We start from the raw sequence: 18,026 nt of genomic DNA on the forward strand, positions 1-18,026 counted from the left end.
GGGGGTATTCAGGTGAAAATAAGCTAACTTTGAGATGGCTCTGAAAATGGGTCATCCACCCTTTGGCTTCGCTAGAAACAAGCACTATGTAATATTTCATACACACTTATCACCTTAAAGTCTGCCCATCCACGTGGGATGATCTCCACAGTAGACATTATTAGATTTGTGTTAGTGGATCACAGATATTAGTCAGCCCAATGCCACCAGTTCTGTGTGGCCACAGTTTGCTGTTCCGTGGCACTGTTTGCAAGCGATGGCACACGGAGAGCATTGTCACCAGCACAGATTGCCGTCCAACTGGGAGTGACGTCGTTCACACCTGGTAGGCTGTTGTGTTCTCACCCTCCAGGCAGGCTGCTCGCTCTCCTGCTCACTGCCTTTTCTCCTCTCCTCCTCCTCCTCCTCCTCCTCCTTCTTCGCCTCCTCCTTCTCCTCCTGCTGCTGCCTACCCACTGGCCACAGCACAGGGTCTGCTGTTCACAATAACGACACCACATCAATACCGGAGAACACAAGACTATTATCATCAACTGTCATAAACCTTCTGTTTGTGAATTCTCAACTTCCCCTGGACCACCAACACTAAGAAGACACGTTGGTTTAGCCCAGGCGTGTACAAATATGTGTGTCAGCCAGCCACCCAAGACCGTTTCAGAAGGTCTGCTTAATGAAATATGTGCAGCATCAACGACTCAGAGGCCATTCCCTGGGTCCTCTCGCTCAAAGGAGACCGGCTCACAGAGAAAGGGGGGCACGGCGCAGATCAATACAGACCTTTTGGATGATTTGTAACGCTAGCCGTCAGAGCGGTGGTTTGGGTGTGTTTGATGGACGCAGGTGGCAGCTGGTGCCCCTCCACGGCCCAGATTGGCCGCACTGCTGTCCCTCTCACCCCCTAATAAGCACAGCTCAATAACACAAGCACAAGGGCCCATGGGAGTAGAAGAGAGGGCTAGTGCCCTCATTCAGACCGCTTCAACTGAGGCAGGTGTAACTGACATGCTGTACACATTTTCAGTATGAAATGAGACACTTGACTGTAGCACTAAGAAGAGTGGAATGAAGAGTCATCAAGGTTTTCCTACTTCATACCTATATTATGTAGGAATATACTTTAATTATTCTGTTATGCCTGCCTGCTTACCTATACTTGGAGAGTTGCGTGAACGTGTCTGCATCTCTGTGGAGTGACTCATTGTGTGTGTGTGTGTGTGTGTGTGTGTGTGTGTGTGTGTGTGTGTGTGTGTGTGTGTGTGTGTGTATGTGGTGTGTGTGTGTGAGGCGCAGCTGGAAGTATTGTTGGTTGTGGGTGTCGTGCCGAGGGTGCCGAGGGTGCCCATGCTGCGAAAGCGGCAAACATGGTGCCAGCGCACTCCCTCCCGATAAAAGCAGCGTGGTGGGGTGCCACTGGTGTCGCCGTGAGATAGCGCTGCGATGTTGTGATCACCCCTGCTACGTCTATTCCACCTGCGGCAATCAGGCAACCATTCAATCAGATTCAAAGTCCCCCGTCCCTCCCTCTCTCTCTCTTCTATTCTTGTTTTGTCTTTCCTTTTTATCTATCGTTTTATTCATTCACTCTTTTATTCAGACACCCTTTTCTTTTTTTTGCCTCTTCATCAATTTGCCTATTTTTCTCTTCTCACTCTGTCTTTCTGTCCTGTCCTCCCCTGCCCTCCCTCCCTGTTTCTTTTCTTCTCTCGTCTCTCTCTCTTTCTCTCTCTCCCCCTGTTCCTGTCTCCCTTTTAGCAACAGATGGACCTTCCTCATGGCAGTTTTAGCACCTAGGCTATTATGAGGGGTGAGGAACAAAAGGGGGGGCACTTTGTGTCTGTGGTGCATTTTGGCCCGACAAAACTCCGGCAGCCCACAGTGTGAAGGTGCCAAAGTAGTCTGGTGCAGAAATGATAGCACTATTGTTACAACAATGACGCCATACTGACACACTTTCTGCAGAATAATATTTCTGAACCACCGGGTATAGAACTTCTTTCTGCTTTCTAAACTCTCCCCCCACCTTATTTTATTCTATTCTATTCTATTCTATTCTATTTGTTTTGTTTCTATTCGTTTCTATTCTATTCACATTTTTCACGTTGGGGTATTTCCATTTTATTCCAATCGATGCGTCTTCATTGCCTGTTTCCCCTTTTGTCTGTCCTGTACATCTTCAGTTTCTGGAGTATATTTTAAAATGGGAATACGTAGCTTGTGGTCGTCCTTCTCCACAGACTAATCTTTCTCCCATTGATCCTCTGCTTTCAGCTGGCCTTGTGTTTGGATTCATCACCTGCCCTTGTGCTTGATTTCATGCAGAGATTTAAGTCCCACCTTTGTCGGCCCTGAGAAAGTGCATTAGTCATGGCTGTCTTCCCTCCGGAGTGAGTCCTTAAAACGCATCGCCGGCCCTCCACTCAGCTCAGCGCCTGGGCCGGTGCCTGTGCCTGTGCCGCTTGAAAGGATGAGGGGAGAAAATAGGAGCAAGGGATTTAAACAGAGCTGGAGAAGGAGGGAGGGATTGGATGTTGGCTTATGAGGGCAAGTGGGAAAAGAGATACACATGTACATGCACAATCTGGAGGGGAGAGAGAGAGAAAGAGAGAGAGAGAGAGAGAGAGAGAGAGAGAGAGAGAAAGAGAGGGCAAAGTCCTCCTGACTCCAGCTGAATGGACAGGCTGTTTCCTGTTTGCATGTCCAAGCCCAACATGTTCAGCAACAGAGAAACAAGCTCCACCATGCAGGCTTCTAACTGGGCAGAGAAAACCAGCCAGAGCTTAAAAAAATCTCCACCATCAGTCTTTCTACAGAACGAGGCCCATAATCTCTTTACGGAACCCAAGGAGAACCTCCTGCCTTGTGGTTGTTTGATACCTAGTAGGCTCCTCAATGTGGAGGAGGGCTCCATCTTAATTCCCACCATTAGAAGGGCCTTTTGTCTGGAGACTGGCTCAGATGCTGATACTGGTGGAGTGAGAGCGAGAGCGAGCACCAGATGGTTCCTGGAGGCTTCTTCTCAGCAGGAAGAGAGGCGAGGTTAGCAAAGCGCATTAAAGCTGTCATCTCTGCCCAGGACTCTCAAATCCCAGCATGCTTTGCATGGCTGTCCCAAACTCAACCGTAATGGTGTACATCAGATTTGCCTTTTTCAGGTTTTTTTGCTGTCCAGTTACCTCTCTGCCATTCTGAATTCACCCAGTGCAGTTTAGCTAGTCTATTCTCCTATTAACAGAAACTAACAACGAACATGATTATAAGCTATCTGACTAATTTCCAATTAGTAGTAATCAGTTGTTTCTGAGAACAATCATCTGCAGTTTTTTGTTCTAACTGAAACATTAATTGCACATGAAGCAATTAACCTAGCATAAATACTAGCATAATACGCTGTTAATAGACAGGGTTTGAGACTGAAGACAAGTCATTCCTAATAACTTATGAAATATTCTTTTTCTCAGACTCTTAAGCGCTCAACAGCATACCACATGGGGGAATGATGCTGTAGCTTCACTCCACATAGCCTTGGTCTCTCTAAAAGTCTCTTTGATCCCAGGAAGCTCTGCTTTCACCTCCCCTTTACTCTTCATCCTCCTGTCTCTGTCATCTCTCCGCCACTCTACCCATCTGAGGAACAAGCCTGCCCCCCCCTCCCCCCGCCCTCTGTGGCACTCATCCTCCATGCAATGGGAGGGACTGAGCGATGTCACCCACCGTGCCCCTCTGTTTCATGTTGGTTGCTACGAACGATGTAAAGGGAGGGTAAGAGAGTGTGTGTGTGTGTGTGTTTGTTTGTGTGTGTGTGCGTGTGTGCGAGTGCGTGCACAGGCTGCCCATGGTGCCCAGCGTGAGGGCCTCTCATCAGAGGCAGGTCCCGGCTACACCTCCATGCGAGGGGCTTTTATTAGGGCCTTCATCAGGCGGCCCCCTCAAAGCCCAACCTGTTAGACAGACATGTGACACGCAGAACAGAGCATAGAGGAGCCCTGCTGTGGCCGGAGGTGGCTTTCATGTGGGTGATGCAGAAAGAGAGAGAGAGAGAGAGAGAGAGAGGTGATTACAAAGAGAGGAGAACAGCCATTCTGAGAGAGAGCGAGAGAGATAACCCCATAAGGATAGGGAGGCAGGAAGGCTAAAAGAGAGATAGAGAGTGAGGGAGAGAATGTTTCTTCAGATTCAGGGTAGTACAGCTATTTGTAAAGGCACTCCACTGAAGCAACCTCCTTTCTGTTTTTATTTATTTACTTTGTTTGCTGTTAAGTTTCTTCGACTGGGCTGTGGTGTTTGTTGTTTCTGAGCCAGGCAGCAAACTGAGTCTCTCATCCACAGATGCACTGCTACTTTATTCAGTGTGTTTTCTAACTTTGGTTGGCTCGCTACATTCCTCAGCTTGGCTCTTCAATAATTTGAAATCCTATAGTTGAATTGAAGTGGCTTCATTTCAAACAATTGGGAGATTTTATAACAGCTTTCAAATGCGCAGGAAGCCTAGTCTTAGTATAGAGTGATAAAAGAGAACAAAGTATTGCATGAATTTCACTCTCCTCATCTTATTTTCAATACATATATTCTCTTCTCTTCTCTTCTCTTCTCTTCTCTTCTCTTCTCTTCTCTTCTCTTCTCTTCTCTTCTCTTCTCTTCTCTTCTCTTCTCTTCTCTTCTCTTCTCTTCTCTTCTCTTCTCTTCTCTTCTCTTCTCTTCTCTTCTCCATTTCTCACTCTCCCACATGAGGCTGTCTATTCACAGTCTCTCTCTCTCTCTCTCTCTCTCTCTCTCTCTCTCTCTCTCTCTCTCTCTCTGTGGGCCAGTGAAGTGTATAGCTAGTGGGGGCCCACTGAGGCCAACCACAGTAAAGCAGCAGGTATTCCCGAGTGGAGGGCCCACAATGGCAGGGCAGATTTTCCCTGGCAGCAGTCACATCCCTCCCCTCCCAGAATGCAGTTCCTTCTACTTAGCCTTTGTCAAGACGCTCTCAAATAACTCTGCTGTGAATGCTCTAGAGCTAACCCTTTAAAGCCAAATCACCCCACACACACACACTTGTTTTTAGCAAGAATAAGGTGTGTAAGATGGTGTGTTAATGGTATAAGTTTGTGTGTGTGTGTGTTTATGTATGTTTGTATGAAGAATGGAGAATGTGTTTGTGAATGTGTGAAGCATATGTGTGTCAACTGCTCAAATGTATGTGATTGTCTGTGTATATGGAGAATGTGGAGTATGATTGGATGAGCATGCATATTCATGTTGTCTGCACATGTGTGTGTGTGTGTGTGTGTGTGTGTGTGTTAGGTGAAAATTCACTCAAGTTACCTCAGACTCAGAGTTGTACATTTATAAGACAACAACAACAAGCTTGTAAGGCTCAGGTCAGAGTGAAGCACGGGCACTTTCTCCGAGCACTGCAGCAGATGAGAGAGAAGCAATATTAAACACATTGCACAAGGTTTATGTCGATAGAAGTTTATCTAATGCTGACGCCATTAATGTTTAACATCTCAGTCATTCTAGGTCCGTGACTGAGCTTCTTGTCCTTCCCAGGGTCGAGAAAGCACATTTCGACCCTGTCACCAATGAGCTCACCCAAACATGCTCTTGCACATATGCAGACTAAGTAACACCCACACAGAAACACAGAAAGCCTGCTTACATAAGCACATGATTCATACAAGGTATATTAATACAAGGCACTTGATTAATATATTCTGAAGTCATTAACAGTGTTTCCAAATGATCTCCATTAGTGTGTGTGTGTGTGTGTGTGTGTGTGTGTGTGTTTGAGAGTCCAGTCTCAACTCATCGATCTACACCCACAGCCCCAGTGGCAGCTCCATACACCATTGGCATTGATTTCCTGTGCGAGTGGCCATCTCTGCCACAAAAGACTGGCCTTCCACTGCCTAGGGAGCAGGTTGCCACTGTGATGAACTGCCACCCAACCCCTTTAGCAGGGAGAGCTCCCCCACCACTCTCCGCTGTGTGAGTCCAAAGAACCCCCGAAGGCAGTCCCACAACGCCACACATCAATGTCACCAGCAAGCCACATCATGGACTCGCCCGTGTAGCAACCTCTGAATGGCTTGTTTCCTCTCGCTGCTCAGCGCGCTCCCAATGAGAAACACTCAGTAAATAGGTGATTAGTAACCCGAGCTCAAATCGAAGCCGAGGGTGTTGGAGAGAACGCTGCTCAGTGGTGGCGGCGTGCTGTGAACATGCCCCAGTTACGAGAGATCTTACTGTGGCTGTGGAACAGGGGCGCGTGCAGAACCAACAGCGATTGATGCAGAACATAGCAACCCCTGGCAGAGACTATGGGGACCAGAGATGCAAACAGGCGCTCTGTGATGATTACCATGGGGACCGCCTTAGGTTATGTCCCAGCTACCCTCCTCCTCCTCCTCCTCCTGTGTCCCCCACTCTCTGTCTCTCTCCCCCTCTCCCCTTCTTCCTCTCTGTGTCTGTCCTATCCTCTGGTGTCCTTGTGCACAGCCCCCAGGCGAGGTGCACGAGTGGCTCCCCTGATTGGTGTGTGTGTGTGTGTGTGTGTGTGTGTGTGTGTGTGTGTGTGTGTGTGTGTGTGTGTGTGTGTGTGTGTGTGTGTGTGTGTGTGTGGTGTGGGTGTGGGTGTGGGTGTGTGTGTGGGTGTGGGTGTGGGTGTGTGAGAGAGAGAGGGAGAGACAGAAAGAGAGAGAGAGTGCATGTGTGTGCATGTATATGCTTGCTCGTGTGTGGTGAGTACCAAGGCTTCACTTTGTCAATGAGAACAAAGGATACAAAGGGGAAAAAATGAGGTTGATTTGAGAGCGAGCATGACCTTCAGGTCCCTCCAAAAATAAGAGGAGACATGGAGGATCAGAGATGGAGGTTTGGAGAACGTGCATGCCACTGATTGCCACGGTTAGATACTTCAGTCTCAGCCTCCTCTTTGATGTTCCTCCAGAGGAACAATCTGCCACCGAGTTACTCTTGGTTTACACCAGCTCTTCCAGCGTTGCGTCTGCTCTCAATATTTTCACTAAACGTCTCCCTTGACATGTGTGCCTTTGAGATTATAGCTGCTTTTAGCTCCTCTTTGGGCTGTTTGTGATGTTTCTCACCAAAGCCTGGTGTTTCAAGCTGATAACTTTGCTGTCAGATTGCCTCTGTGCAGATGCCGTGTTTGCTTTGACTAATGTGATTCACTGATGCTTAGTCTATGGCTGTTTGCTCTCAGAAATAGTTTTATTCCTGCCTGACTGAATTCCTCTGTGGCCCTTGTTTTGTTGGCCCCGATAGCTAACAGTCTGACGTAAACGCTCTTGCTGTGGTCTCTCCAGCAGGTGGCGCTGTTTTTAAAAGATGGCCGCTCTCCGCTGCTTGCTGCCCTGGGCCCTGCTCTTCGTCTCTCTGGCCTGCTCCACTCTGTCCACGGACCCGGGATCCACACACCCCAAGAGGGGGTCGGCTCAGACGCGCCGGGGGGGTGACAACACCCTGCTCCTGGACCCTGAGATTGGGGCGGGGGGCAGAGGCCACCGCAGGAATCACGGTGCCAGCGGTGGTGGTGGCAACGTGCGAGAGGGCAAAGCCAGTGCTGGTCTGCTGTCCCACAGGCCCGTGCACCACCCAGCCCGGCCCGAAGACGACGGCCCGGGGCTAGAGGGCCTGAGCCCCGTCAGGCTGGAGATGGGGCCGAGGGACCGGGAGAGAGAGAGGGCCCACAGGGGGTTCAGAGGTGCCTCACACACCCGGGACAACCACCCACCCGGCGGAGAGCTGGGGAGGAAGGGCAGGAGGCTCGGGCATGGAAACGGGCACGGACATGGACATGGCCACGGCCACCAGCACGGGCACGGACATGGGCATGGGCATGGGCATCAGGCTGAACACAAGAGGCATGGAGGACGGAGGGAGAAGGCCAGACATGGTGAGGTCCGGGAGGGGTCAGGTCTGTACTTCAGGCTTTTACATTTAGCATTTTAGTCATTTAACAGATGTATGAATGCTTAGCTGGTGTGCCTTTGCTCAATAAGAGGACAGACACCTTTAAAGTTTCTTGTTGTGTCTCACTGCCCTGTTCACTTGAATGTGTTTAGTGAAGTATCATTATATTAACATGGAAGTGTTCTACTATTGCATGTTGTTACTTGTTAAATGGTCCATTATACATTATAGCCTACTCTCAATTATTGCGCAAAGCTAAGCTTGGGAAGCTTGAGCTATATTTGTATTATGTTAAATGTCACTGTTTGATATTCAAAATCTTATATTATAAGTGTTCCATACCATCTGTGATGACTTATGATTCCTGAATTCATGGTGCATTTTGATGTTTCTATTCTCATTTAAATCATTTGCCAATCATAAATGTAAAACTGGGTCGTTGCAGCCTTTATGTCAAAGCTTCCATCAGCTGTCAGCTGGCCATCTCTACAGTGCCCAGGCCTCCACAGGCCTGATTGATGGATGCTCTCACATCTTTAGGGAACAGATCACCCTCACAATGTCATGAGAGGGAACATTTATCGTCCTGTCTGCAAACTCATCCAGCCCACCCCCTCCTCTCCAGTGCCCATCACTCTGCTCCTCATGGTCTCTCTCTCTCTCTCTCTCTCTCTCTCTCCCTGTCTGTCTCTGTCTGTCTCTTTCTCTCTCTCCCTTTCTCTTTCTCATCTTTATTTTCTCTTTTTTCTCGTTTGTGTTCTGTTGTCTTCTCTCTATTTTATCTGTGGTCTTTCTGACTGTCTTTATGTCTATGTACACACACATTTCGAGCCCCTCTCTCTCAATGTTTCTCTTTCTCCTTCTATACCTCCCTCCATGCAGGTTTTCTTCCTGAGGTTGAGCTGAAGGACAGGGACCTGCTTGTTGAGCGTTCCTCTGCTACCCTCAGTCACAGCCCCGCCCCACCCTCACACGACCCCTCCCCCACCTCCCGTATCCCCGTTACCACGGTGACCAGTGAGCATTCCCCCACGTTGCCCCCGGCTTCCACTAAACCCCAGGTATCTATATGCCTTCACACAGACATAAAGATCCACACACCCATCTTGCACACGCACACACACACACACATACACATACACACACACACAAGGATCCATGAATACTTGGGGCCTGTTGTTCGCCACAATGTCCTTCCCTGATGCCAAGCGCAGAGGAGGACTAATCCTTTTCCCTCAACACCCCTGGTGCGATGTGAGTTTACGCATGACGTGCACTGCTCAATGCTAGTTTCCACGTCTCTTTATGCAAGCCTGAAAACAGACCGAGTGAGAGAGAATGAGCTTCTTTCTGGACACCCGTAAAACAAAAAAAGCCCACACAAAAACACAAACCAACAGGGGCCTGTCTGTTCAGCCCGGATGCTGGAAAGGAAGAGAAAAAGGGAGTAATTGCTTATTTTCCCCTTGTAGTCATGTCTGCTTTCGCTCTCATTATCCATTCTCATCATTAAGAATAGCTAATCAACACGTATTACTGGGGGGGTCAGCTTGGCAAGAATTGGATTGTGGTCTGGTCCACTGCCAGCTCTTTAACTGGTCCTGTGCCCAGCTCATCATGACCCGTGCTTGTGTGCACCGTGAGTGCTCCTGTGTATGTGTGTGTGTGTGTGTGTGCGTGTGTGTGTGTGTGTGTGTGTGTGTGTGTGTGTGTGTGTGTGTGTGTGTGTGTGTGTGTGTGTGTGTGTGTGTGTGTGTGTGTGTGTGTGCGCACGGATGACTCCATGTGTTCGTGAGTATGTATGTGTTGGTTGGTTTATGTGTGTGTGTGTGTGTGTGTGTGTGTGTGTGTGTGTGTGTGGTGTGTGTGTGTGTGGTGTGGGGAGCTCTGGCTGATTGGGTAGTGTTGTGCGGTGAGAGGCCCATCAAGCAGGCCGATCCTGTGTCTGTGTGCAGCCTCCGGGCCGGAGCCTCCTCTCCCATCTGCAAATCAAACACACACAAATCACCTCCGCTCCTCACCTCCTCTCCTATCCTCTGCTCCCCGCTCCTCCCAGCCCTTCTGCTAGGGGAAGGGGGAGGGTGGGAGCCAGGCTGGACAGTTAGCAGCACAAGTGTGGTGTGTGTCTTCGTGTGTGTTTGTGTGTTTTTGTGTATGTGTCTGTGTGTGTGTCTGTGTGTGTCTGTGTTTGTGTGTTGAGTGAGAAAGATACAGTAGAGAGAGAGGAGCCTGTGTGCACATTCTCATCCTCCTCCACCACCACCTCCTCTACTACCTCCTCCTTCCTCTAGCCATCTGTCCATACATGTCATTCTCTCTCTTTTTCTCATTTTCTTTTGTCTTTCCCACTCTTTGTGCCAGTAACCACACAGATCATCCATCTTCATGCCTCCACAGCTCCATCCACAGAAAAATACTGCTGCCTCAAGAAAAGTAGAGGTGGAGCATTATAAAAGGCTGTATGGCTTCAGGTAACCAGGTGGCCAGTATGTCAGGGTCATTTATATATGTCAGCTTGTTTTCCAGCATCCCTCCCCTTGCATTTGTCCTGAATGCCTTTTCAAAAATACCCTTTTTATTGCCTCAGATTTTGAATCTAAGGCTGTGCTTTCACCTCCATTATCACAGGTCTAATATTTGAGACCCGTGATGCATGGTTACAAAACAGAATGTCTTGTGGACAGATAGGGCGCTTTACTTTCATCTCTTTTTGTACTTCTCCAACACGACCTTCACTGCTGGGCTAGGAGTTTGTGTGGTTTAACAGGACTGGGGCCTTGTGTGGATTCTTGGGGAGAGAAAGCCAGACTGTTTGCTCTGCTGTTTACAATTCCAACTGTGAGTGGCTGTCACCCGCGGCGTGGATCTCTGAATCTGAGCTGTCAGTTACACTGTGAGCGACACGCTGTGTGGAATCGGCTTCTCAGTGGCACGTAGTGGCCGCGGGCGCTCTTATTTAAGCTTCGATCCACGTGGCTTGGTTTAATAAGGAGCCCCGAGCCCGGAACTCCTGTGCAGTGTATCTCATTGATGGCGTTTTCTCTGGAGGGTCAGAAGCATTGAGGAGAGTTTGATTAGGTTGTTGCTGGGTGTTGCTATGATGTTCCACACAAAGATTGAAATGTAGCTGCCTTTGAGGGAAAAGATTGCAAAGATACATATTGATGAGTAATCCCTGGCTGCTAATGCATTGCAGGATTTGCCTTAATGATTTGTTCCCTAAGAACAATTTGCCTTATCTGTCCAGTGCATTTACAGGTGCATCTCAATATATTAGAATATCATCAAAAAGTTGATTTATTTCAGTAATTCTATTCAAAAAGTGAAACTCATATATTATATAGATTCATTTCACACAGACTGATATATTTCAAGTGATTATTTCTTTTAAATTTGATGATTATAACTGACAGCTTATGAAAACCCAAAATTCAGTATCTCAGAAAATTAGAATATTACTGACGACCGATAGAAAAAAGGATTTTTAACACAGAAATGTTGGACTACTGAAAAGTATGAACATGTACAGCACTCAATACTTGGTTGGGGCCCCTTTTGCATGAATTGCTGCAGCAATGCGGCGTGGCATGAAGGCAATCAGTCTGTGGCACTGCTGAGGTGTTATGGAAGACCAGGTTGCTCTGATAGTGGCCTTCAGCTCTTCTGTGTGTTTGGGATCTGTTGTCTCGCATCTTCCTTTTCACAATACCCTATAGAATCTCTATGGGTTTTAGGTCAGGCGAGTTTGCTGGCCAATCAAGCACAGGGATACCATGGTCCTTAAACCAGGTACTGGTACCTTTGGAAGTGTGTGCAGGTGCCAAGTCCTGATGGAAAATGAAATCTGCATCTCCATAAAGCTGGTCAGCAGAGAGAAGCACAAAGTGCTCTAGAACTTTCTGGTAGATGGCTGCGCTGACCTTGGACCACACAGTGGACTAACACCAGCAGATGACATGGCACCCCAAACCATCACTGACTGTGGACACTTTACACTGGACATCAAGCAACTTGGATTCTGTTCCTCTCCTCTCTTCCTCCAGACTCCGGGACCTTGATTTCCAAATTAAATGCAAAATTGACTTTCATCTGAAAAGAGAACTTTGGACCACTGAGCAACAGTGCAGTCCTTTTTGTCCTTAGCCCAGGTGAGACGCCTCTGACGTTGTCTCTGGTTCAAGAGTGGCTTGACACAGGAATGCGACAGTTGAAGTCCATGTTCTGGATACGTCTGTGCGTGTAGGCTCTTGAAGCACTGACTCCAGCTGCAGTCCACTCCTTGTGAATCTCCCTTGAATGGGCTTTGTTTCACAACCTCTCAAAGATGTCGTTATCCCTGTTGCTTGTGCACCTTTTTCTACCAAATTGTTTCCTTCCATTCAACTTCCCATTAATGTGCTTGGATACAGCACTCTGTGAACAGCATGCTTCTTTAGCAATGACCTTTTGTGTCTTACCCTTCTTGTGCAGGGTGTCAATGATCGTCTTCTGGACAACTGTCAAGTCAGCAGTCTTCCCCATGATTGTGTAGCCTACTGAACTAGACTGAGAGACCATTTAAAGGCTCAGGAAGCCTTTGCCGTTGTTTTGAGTTAATTAGCTGATTAGAGTGTGACACCATTGGTCATCAATATGGAACTTTTTCACAATATTCTAATTTTCTGAGATACTGAATTTTGGGTTTTCATTAGCTGGCAGTTATGATAATGAAAATTAAAAGAAATAAACACTTTAAATAGATCAGTCTGTGTGTAAACAATCTATATAATATATGAGTTTCACTTTTTTAATAGAATTACTGAAATAAATCAACTTTTCGATGATATTCTAATTTATTGAGATGCACCTGCATTAGCCAGAATTATTTGATTATTAGCATATGCTCAAAACAGATACTTTCACTCTGTAATTAAATGTGAATATCAATTCTGTCTGAACAACATATTTAGAAACCACACTTGTGCCATTCAAGTTGCTTAATATACTATGAGTCTTAATATACTTTGATGCCATGAAGAAACACACACACACACTCTCACTCTCACACACACACACACACACACACACACACACACACACACACACACACACACACACACACAAACACACACACACAAATGCACACGCACACTCAGTGAGATTATGCTTGTGGCTATTGATAGAATCAAATGAGCACGCCAAACGGACCAGAAGACGCAGTCATGATTTCTGGAGTTTATTTCAGGGTGAAAACCCCCTCTAAGCGTGTTGCTCAGAGAATGGCTTTACTGATTGTAGACTATGTTGGCATTTATAGCATTCAGGCAGGAAGAATACAGTGAGGTGGAGGGGTTTACCTATGGGATGAGAGGGGTGATAACAGAGGACCAAGGGTGATACCAGGAAAGAGGCAATCTGGGGGGGAAGGGGTTCACATTGCTATTTGTTCAGGTCTCAGTGAGACAGACAGAGTACACATCCAATGGTATGAGTTACGGATACAAAATAATGCTGCACTTTGTTCATGTCTCTTACAACAGTAGAATGGCAATATTTTTTCAGTTATATCAGTCCCCCATATGAGCATTTCTATGCTCACACAAGAACCACCATGCAACAACCAATCAGAATAGGAAACATCAATATCCGGTTCCATCAGTCCCCCATATGAGCATTCCTATGCTCACACAAGAATGATCTTGCAGCAACCAATCAGAGCAGGAATACACCAATATATAAGTTACAGATACAAATGATACAAAATAACAGTAGAATAGCTATTTTGCAGTTATATCAGTCCCCCATATGAGCATTTCTATGCGGCTCCATCAGTATGAAAGCAGAGGAGACACTGGCCATGGATCAGATCACAACACCTTGTTATGTCCCTCTGTGCCACTTCTCTCTCCTGAGAGAGAAGGGGTTTCTTCAGTTGTCTGTTCTCTCTGTCCTCTCCATATTTCACCTCTTCTTTCCACTTTTGTCTCATTTTCCTTCCTGTCCCTTTCACCTAAATAGCCTCCTTTCCTCCTCCCTTTCTCTTCTACTTTTATTATCTACTCTATTCTCTTTCTCTCTGGTGAGCTGTCCCTCACCGCTGCTCTCCTCCTCTCCTTCTCTGTCCCCTCACCTCACCCTCTTTTGATCTCACTTTCTACACTAGTGTGCTACAGTAGTTAGCATGGCCGTCTTCTAAGTGGTGACCTGGGTTTGACCCCAAACTGATGCAGGGTGTCACTTTAGACAAAAGTGTCTGCTAAATACCTGACCTTTACTTCTCACTTCCTCTTCTTTTCTCTTCGCTTCACTTCTCATAAATTCCCCTCTACTCCTCTCCACTTCTCTCTTATATTTTCTTGTCTTCTCGTCTCTTCCCTTCTCATCATTTCCCCTCTTCTCTTCTCCTCTCCTCTCCACTCCACTCCTGTCTCCTCTTCTCTTTTCTATCTCTATCTATGTCTTCGAGCAGAGGCTCTACCGGCACCCAGGCAAAGGCAATTATGTTGTGGGCAGCTCTTGGAGTGCCTGTAAATCACAGTGGAGGGTGCTCTGGCTCAGCGCTGTCAGCTTTACGGCCCTTCACAGAGCAGGTGGCTGCACGGGGAATTTTAAAGACTGTATGTGTGTGTGTATGTGTGGTGGAGGTGGGGGGGAAGAGGGTAAACAATTTCTCCATTGAAGCTCAAATATCAATACACTTTAAATTGGTTTTGGTGTGGGTAGGGGGCTTCTGTGCGCAGAGCACCCATAAATGTTTTCAACCATTGGCCACGGCGATGTTAAGGCATTCTTTATGAAGTTAGCAGTACATCTCTTGAGTAAAACATCTTTGTGTGTCAGTGTTTTGGTATTCAAATGAATGTTACTCATCAAAACGCTTCAAATGTTTGTGCTGTGTAAGATGTTTATAGTGTTTGTGTGTGTGTGGCCCATCAGATAGCTGAAAGTAGACAGCAATACCCAATGGTGTGCCCAAGGGCGTCAGTTTGTTTTTAGAAGTGGTGGGGACAATAACCATAAGCTTGAGTGTGGTTTGAAAAGTGATGGGTACCCTTATGTAAGCTATTCATCCATTCAACGTTGCATTACAATATGCTCTACAGTGTATTGTCAGGTGTTGAAAATCCAATTCGAACAATAAAAAATAGATAATCTCGATGTTGACAACAGCACCAGCTTGCTTATTTTGCCATAACGGTCTCAATTTAAGACATACCGTGCGCTAGGCTAGCTGTAGGGAACGTTACCTCATCTGTGAATAGCAAGCTAACATTTGGCAAGGTCAACGCCACATCTTACCTTATCACTGTCACCAGTCGGTGGTTTTCCAAATTAAATGTAGGCTAGAGTAATTGATATTTAATAACACCTAAAACAAAATTAGACTGACAGAAGATATTGACAGAGGCAGCAAAGAGACGTGCCTCATCCGTGTTAGGGCTAGGGCTGACTGCACACGTCACTACGGTTGCGTGCCCTGGCGAGGCGTGTTGTGTGTATGTATGCAAATCAAAATGTATGACATCCTTTACCTCAATCGGCACAGCTGAGAACACTTCGGCTGTGTAAGAACCAATTCTCAGGTGTTCATTAATAAGGTGGAGATATTTTCTTACGTTGAACTTCACAAGTCCGTAAAACACATTTAAGTGAAAAAAAATTATCGAAAAATAGTCACCAAAGGTGTGAAGACAGATCGTGAGTAGGAGTATAAATATCAGTCCGTGCTTACCTTAGAGTTACATTTCTTTGCTTCTTTGCTCCTTCTTTGCTCCACACGCAGCCAGGCAGGTGTTCATGCTGTGAGGATGTCATTGTGCGCGCCTATCGCATGATTTAGACTCAACGATTTCGGTTGATAGGGATTTTTTCGGTCGCAATTGGTTTGCACATTTTTAAAAGTGGTGGGGACAAAATTCTAATTATGAATAGTGGTGGGGACATGTCCCCCCCGTAATTGACGCCTATGGGTGTGCCTCTCTGGGGTGCTCTGTGTATTTTATGTGTGTGTGTGTGTGTGTGTGTGTGTGTGTGTGAGAGTGTGTGTGTTGAGTGATAGAGATAGAGAGGGAAGAAGCTGTGTGCACATTCTCATCCTCCTCCGCCTGCTCCGCTTGCGTGTATCCACATGCACATACAGTATGTTTGTTTGCACAAAGTCCATTAAATAGCTAAAGGGGTAATACAAACATGCATCAGTTGCATTTCTAAACCTTTCTAAATGCTGATAATTGACACGTCTAGAAATGTCTACGTGCTGAATATGAATGACTAGTTAGGAAATAGATGATGAGCAGTGTTGTGTGATGTGTCTGCAGAAGTCTGCCCGAGGGAAGGCCCAGGGAGAGGTGATGCCCACTCTGGACATGACCCTGTTTGACTGGACCGACTACGAGGACATGAAGCCTGCGGACTCCTGGCCCACCTCCAAGAAAAAAGGTAAGCCCCTGAAAACAGCTCCCAGAGTAATATTGTAGGCGCTGTGGCTGCAAGAAGCAGCTTTGCGTCGTGGTGACGCAGTGAATCTACAAGTATTTAACTGGTGGGAGGAGGAGATTAATCAAAGAATGAAAATGTTGCGCTCGTAGTTTTTCTCATTTTCCACCCCGGGTTTTTACAAATAGTATAATTTCTGTGCATGACTGTGTGACTGTAAATTAATAAAATGTGTGACTGCATGTGTGCGCAATGCAGATAAGCGACGCAGTAAGAACCTGAGCAACATGAACGTGACTATAGATGCAGATGCCATCGAGCCATGTGACCACCACCTGGACTGCCTGCCTGGTCAGTAAGCCCCCACTCTCCTCCATCGACAACACCCAATGAGGGGGAAGAATAGTATGATTGACAGCTTAAACTGACCAGTCCTTTTTGGTATTTTCTAATTCTGCCCCAATCCCTAGGTTCCTGCTGTGACCTGAGGCAACATGAATGCAAGCCACACAACCGAGGGCTCAACAATAAGTGTTATGATGATTGCATGTGTGAGGAAGGTGAGTATTAGATGCTGAGGCCTGAAGGTCCCTTACACACATACTGCTAAATCAGCTGTGGAAAGTCAAACAAATCTGGCTAGAAAGATTGCTGAATCTTTATGGCCATATATCAACAAATGCATGGAATACATTAAAAGAAAATGCTCACTAGACAGAATACACAAATATACACATCACACTGGCAGCAGAGTAATATGATTGCTTTGATGTGAACAAACGATTGTGAAATGGATTTGGCCAGTGGATACAATCTCAGGCACAAGCTCATTTGGAACAAAAAACAAAATAATCTTGTGCTTTTTGAAACCCTAAATATGACTCAGCTGAGCACTTTGTGGTACCTGCAGAGTTCATGCTTGGCCTCACCCTAACTGACAGCATGATGAGGCCATATAATGCTAGGCCAATGAGGGTCAATAATGCTAGTCTACCCAAATAATGGAGGTTACACAGCAGGGCAGGGTGATGGGATATAATAGACAAATGATCGGGGCACTTTTTCAATCCAACCAAGTTTCTTCTAGTAGTAAACAAATGCAGGAACATAGTTTGATATATTGAATACTGAAACTCTATGACGTTAAATGGAATTATAATTCAATGCCTTTTTTGCTGCCTTTGCCAATCTTGTGTTCATGCAGGGCTCCGTTGCTACGCTAAGTTCCACCGGAAGCGACGCGTGACTCGGCGAAGAGGACGTTGCGTGGAGCCAGAGTCCGCCAACAGCGACCAGGGAGCTTTCATCACCATCTAAGAGAGAGAGGGAGAGAGAAGGAGTGTGAAGGAGTCTGATAGAGGCGGGAAAGAAAGAGAGAGAGAGAAAGAGAAAGAGAGATGAAGATGCTAACAAATAGCCTGCATACCCACCTGTTTGACAGTCACACAGTCCAAACCTCACAGCAGGGGATGGGGGAGGGAGAAGGGTTGGCTCATGCCAAATGCCAACAGTGCCAGCCTGCCCTGGTCATCATTCTATCATACCCCCCCTCCCATCCCACTGTGAGTGCATGTACTATGTGTCAAAGGTGACCGTGTAGCCTCCATGCTCTTCTAGTCTGCACTGTACAGTATTAGTCTCTGTGTAAGAGCCAAGCCGAGCGACCATGTTTTTCTCCTTGTATGGATAACACC

The 18,026-nt window shown here is 46.6% G+C and overlaps 1 protein-coding gene across 1 annotated transcript; it reads left to right on the forward strand.

The window, feature by feature from the left end:
- Nucleotides 1-7,332: 7,332 nt before the first annotated feature.
- On the forward strand, nucleotides 7,333-17,649 carry draxina (dorsal inhibitory axon guidance protein a; the record flags this gene model as incomplete). Its single annotated transcript, XM_080845692.1, has 6 exons — nucleotides 7,333-7,921; nucleotides 8,800-8,978; nucleotides 16,215-16,335; nucleotides 16,591-16,683; nucleotides 16,803-16,892; nucleotides 17,537-17,649. 6 exons carry the CDS (start codon nucleotides 7,333-7,335, stop codon nucleotides 17,647-17,649), a joined length of 1,185 nt encoding a protein of 394 aa, XP_080701818.1.
- Nucleotides 17,650-18,026: the final 377 nt, after the last annotated feature.

Source organism: Sprattus sprattus, assembly GCF_963457725.1.
Source record: "Sprattus sprattus genome assembly, chromosome: 10".
NCBI lineage: Eukaryota > Metazoa > Chordata > Actinopteri > Clupeiformes > Clupeidae > Sprattus > Sprattus sprattus.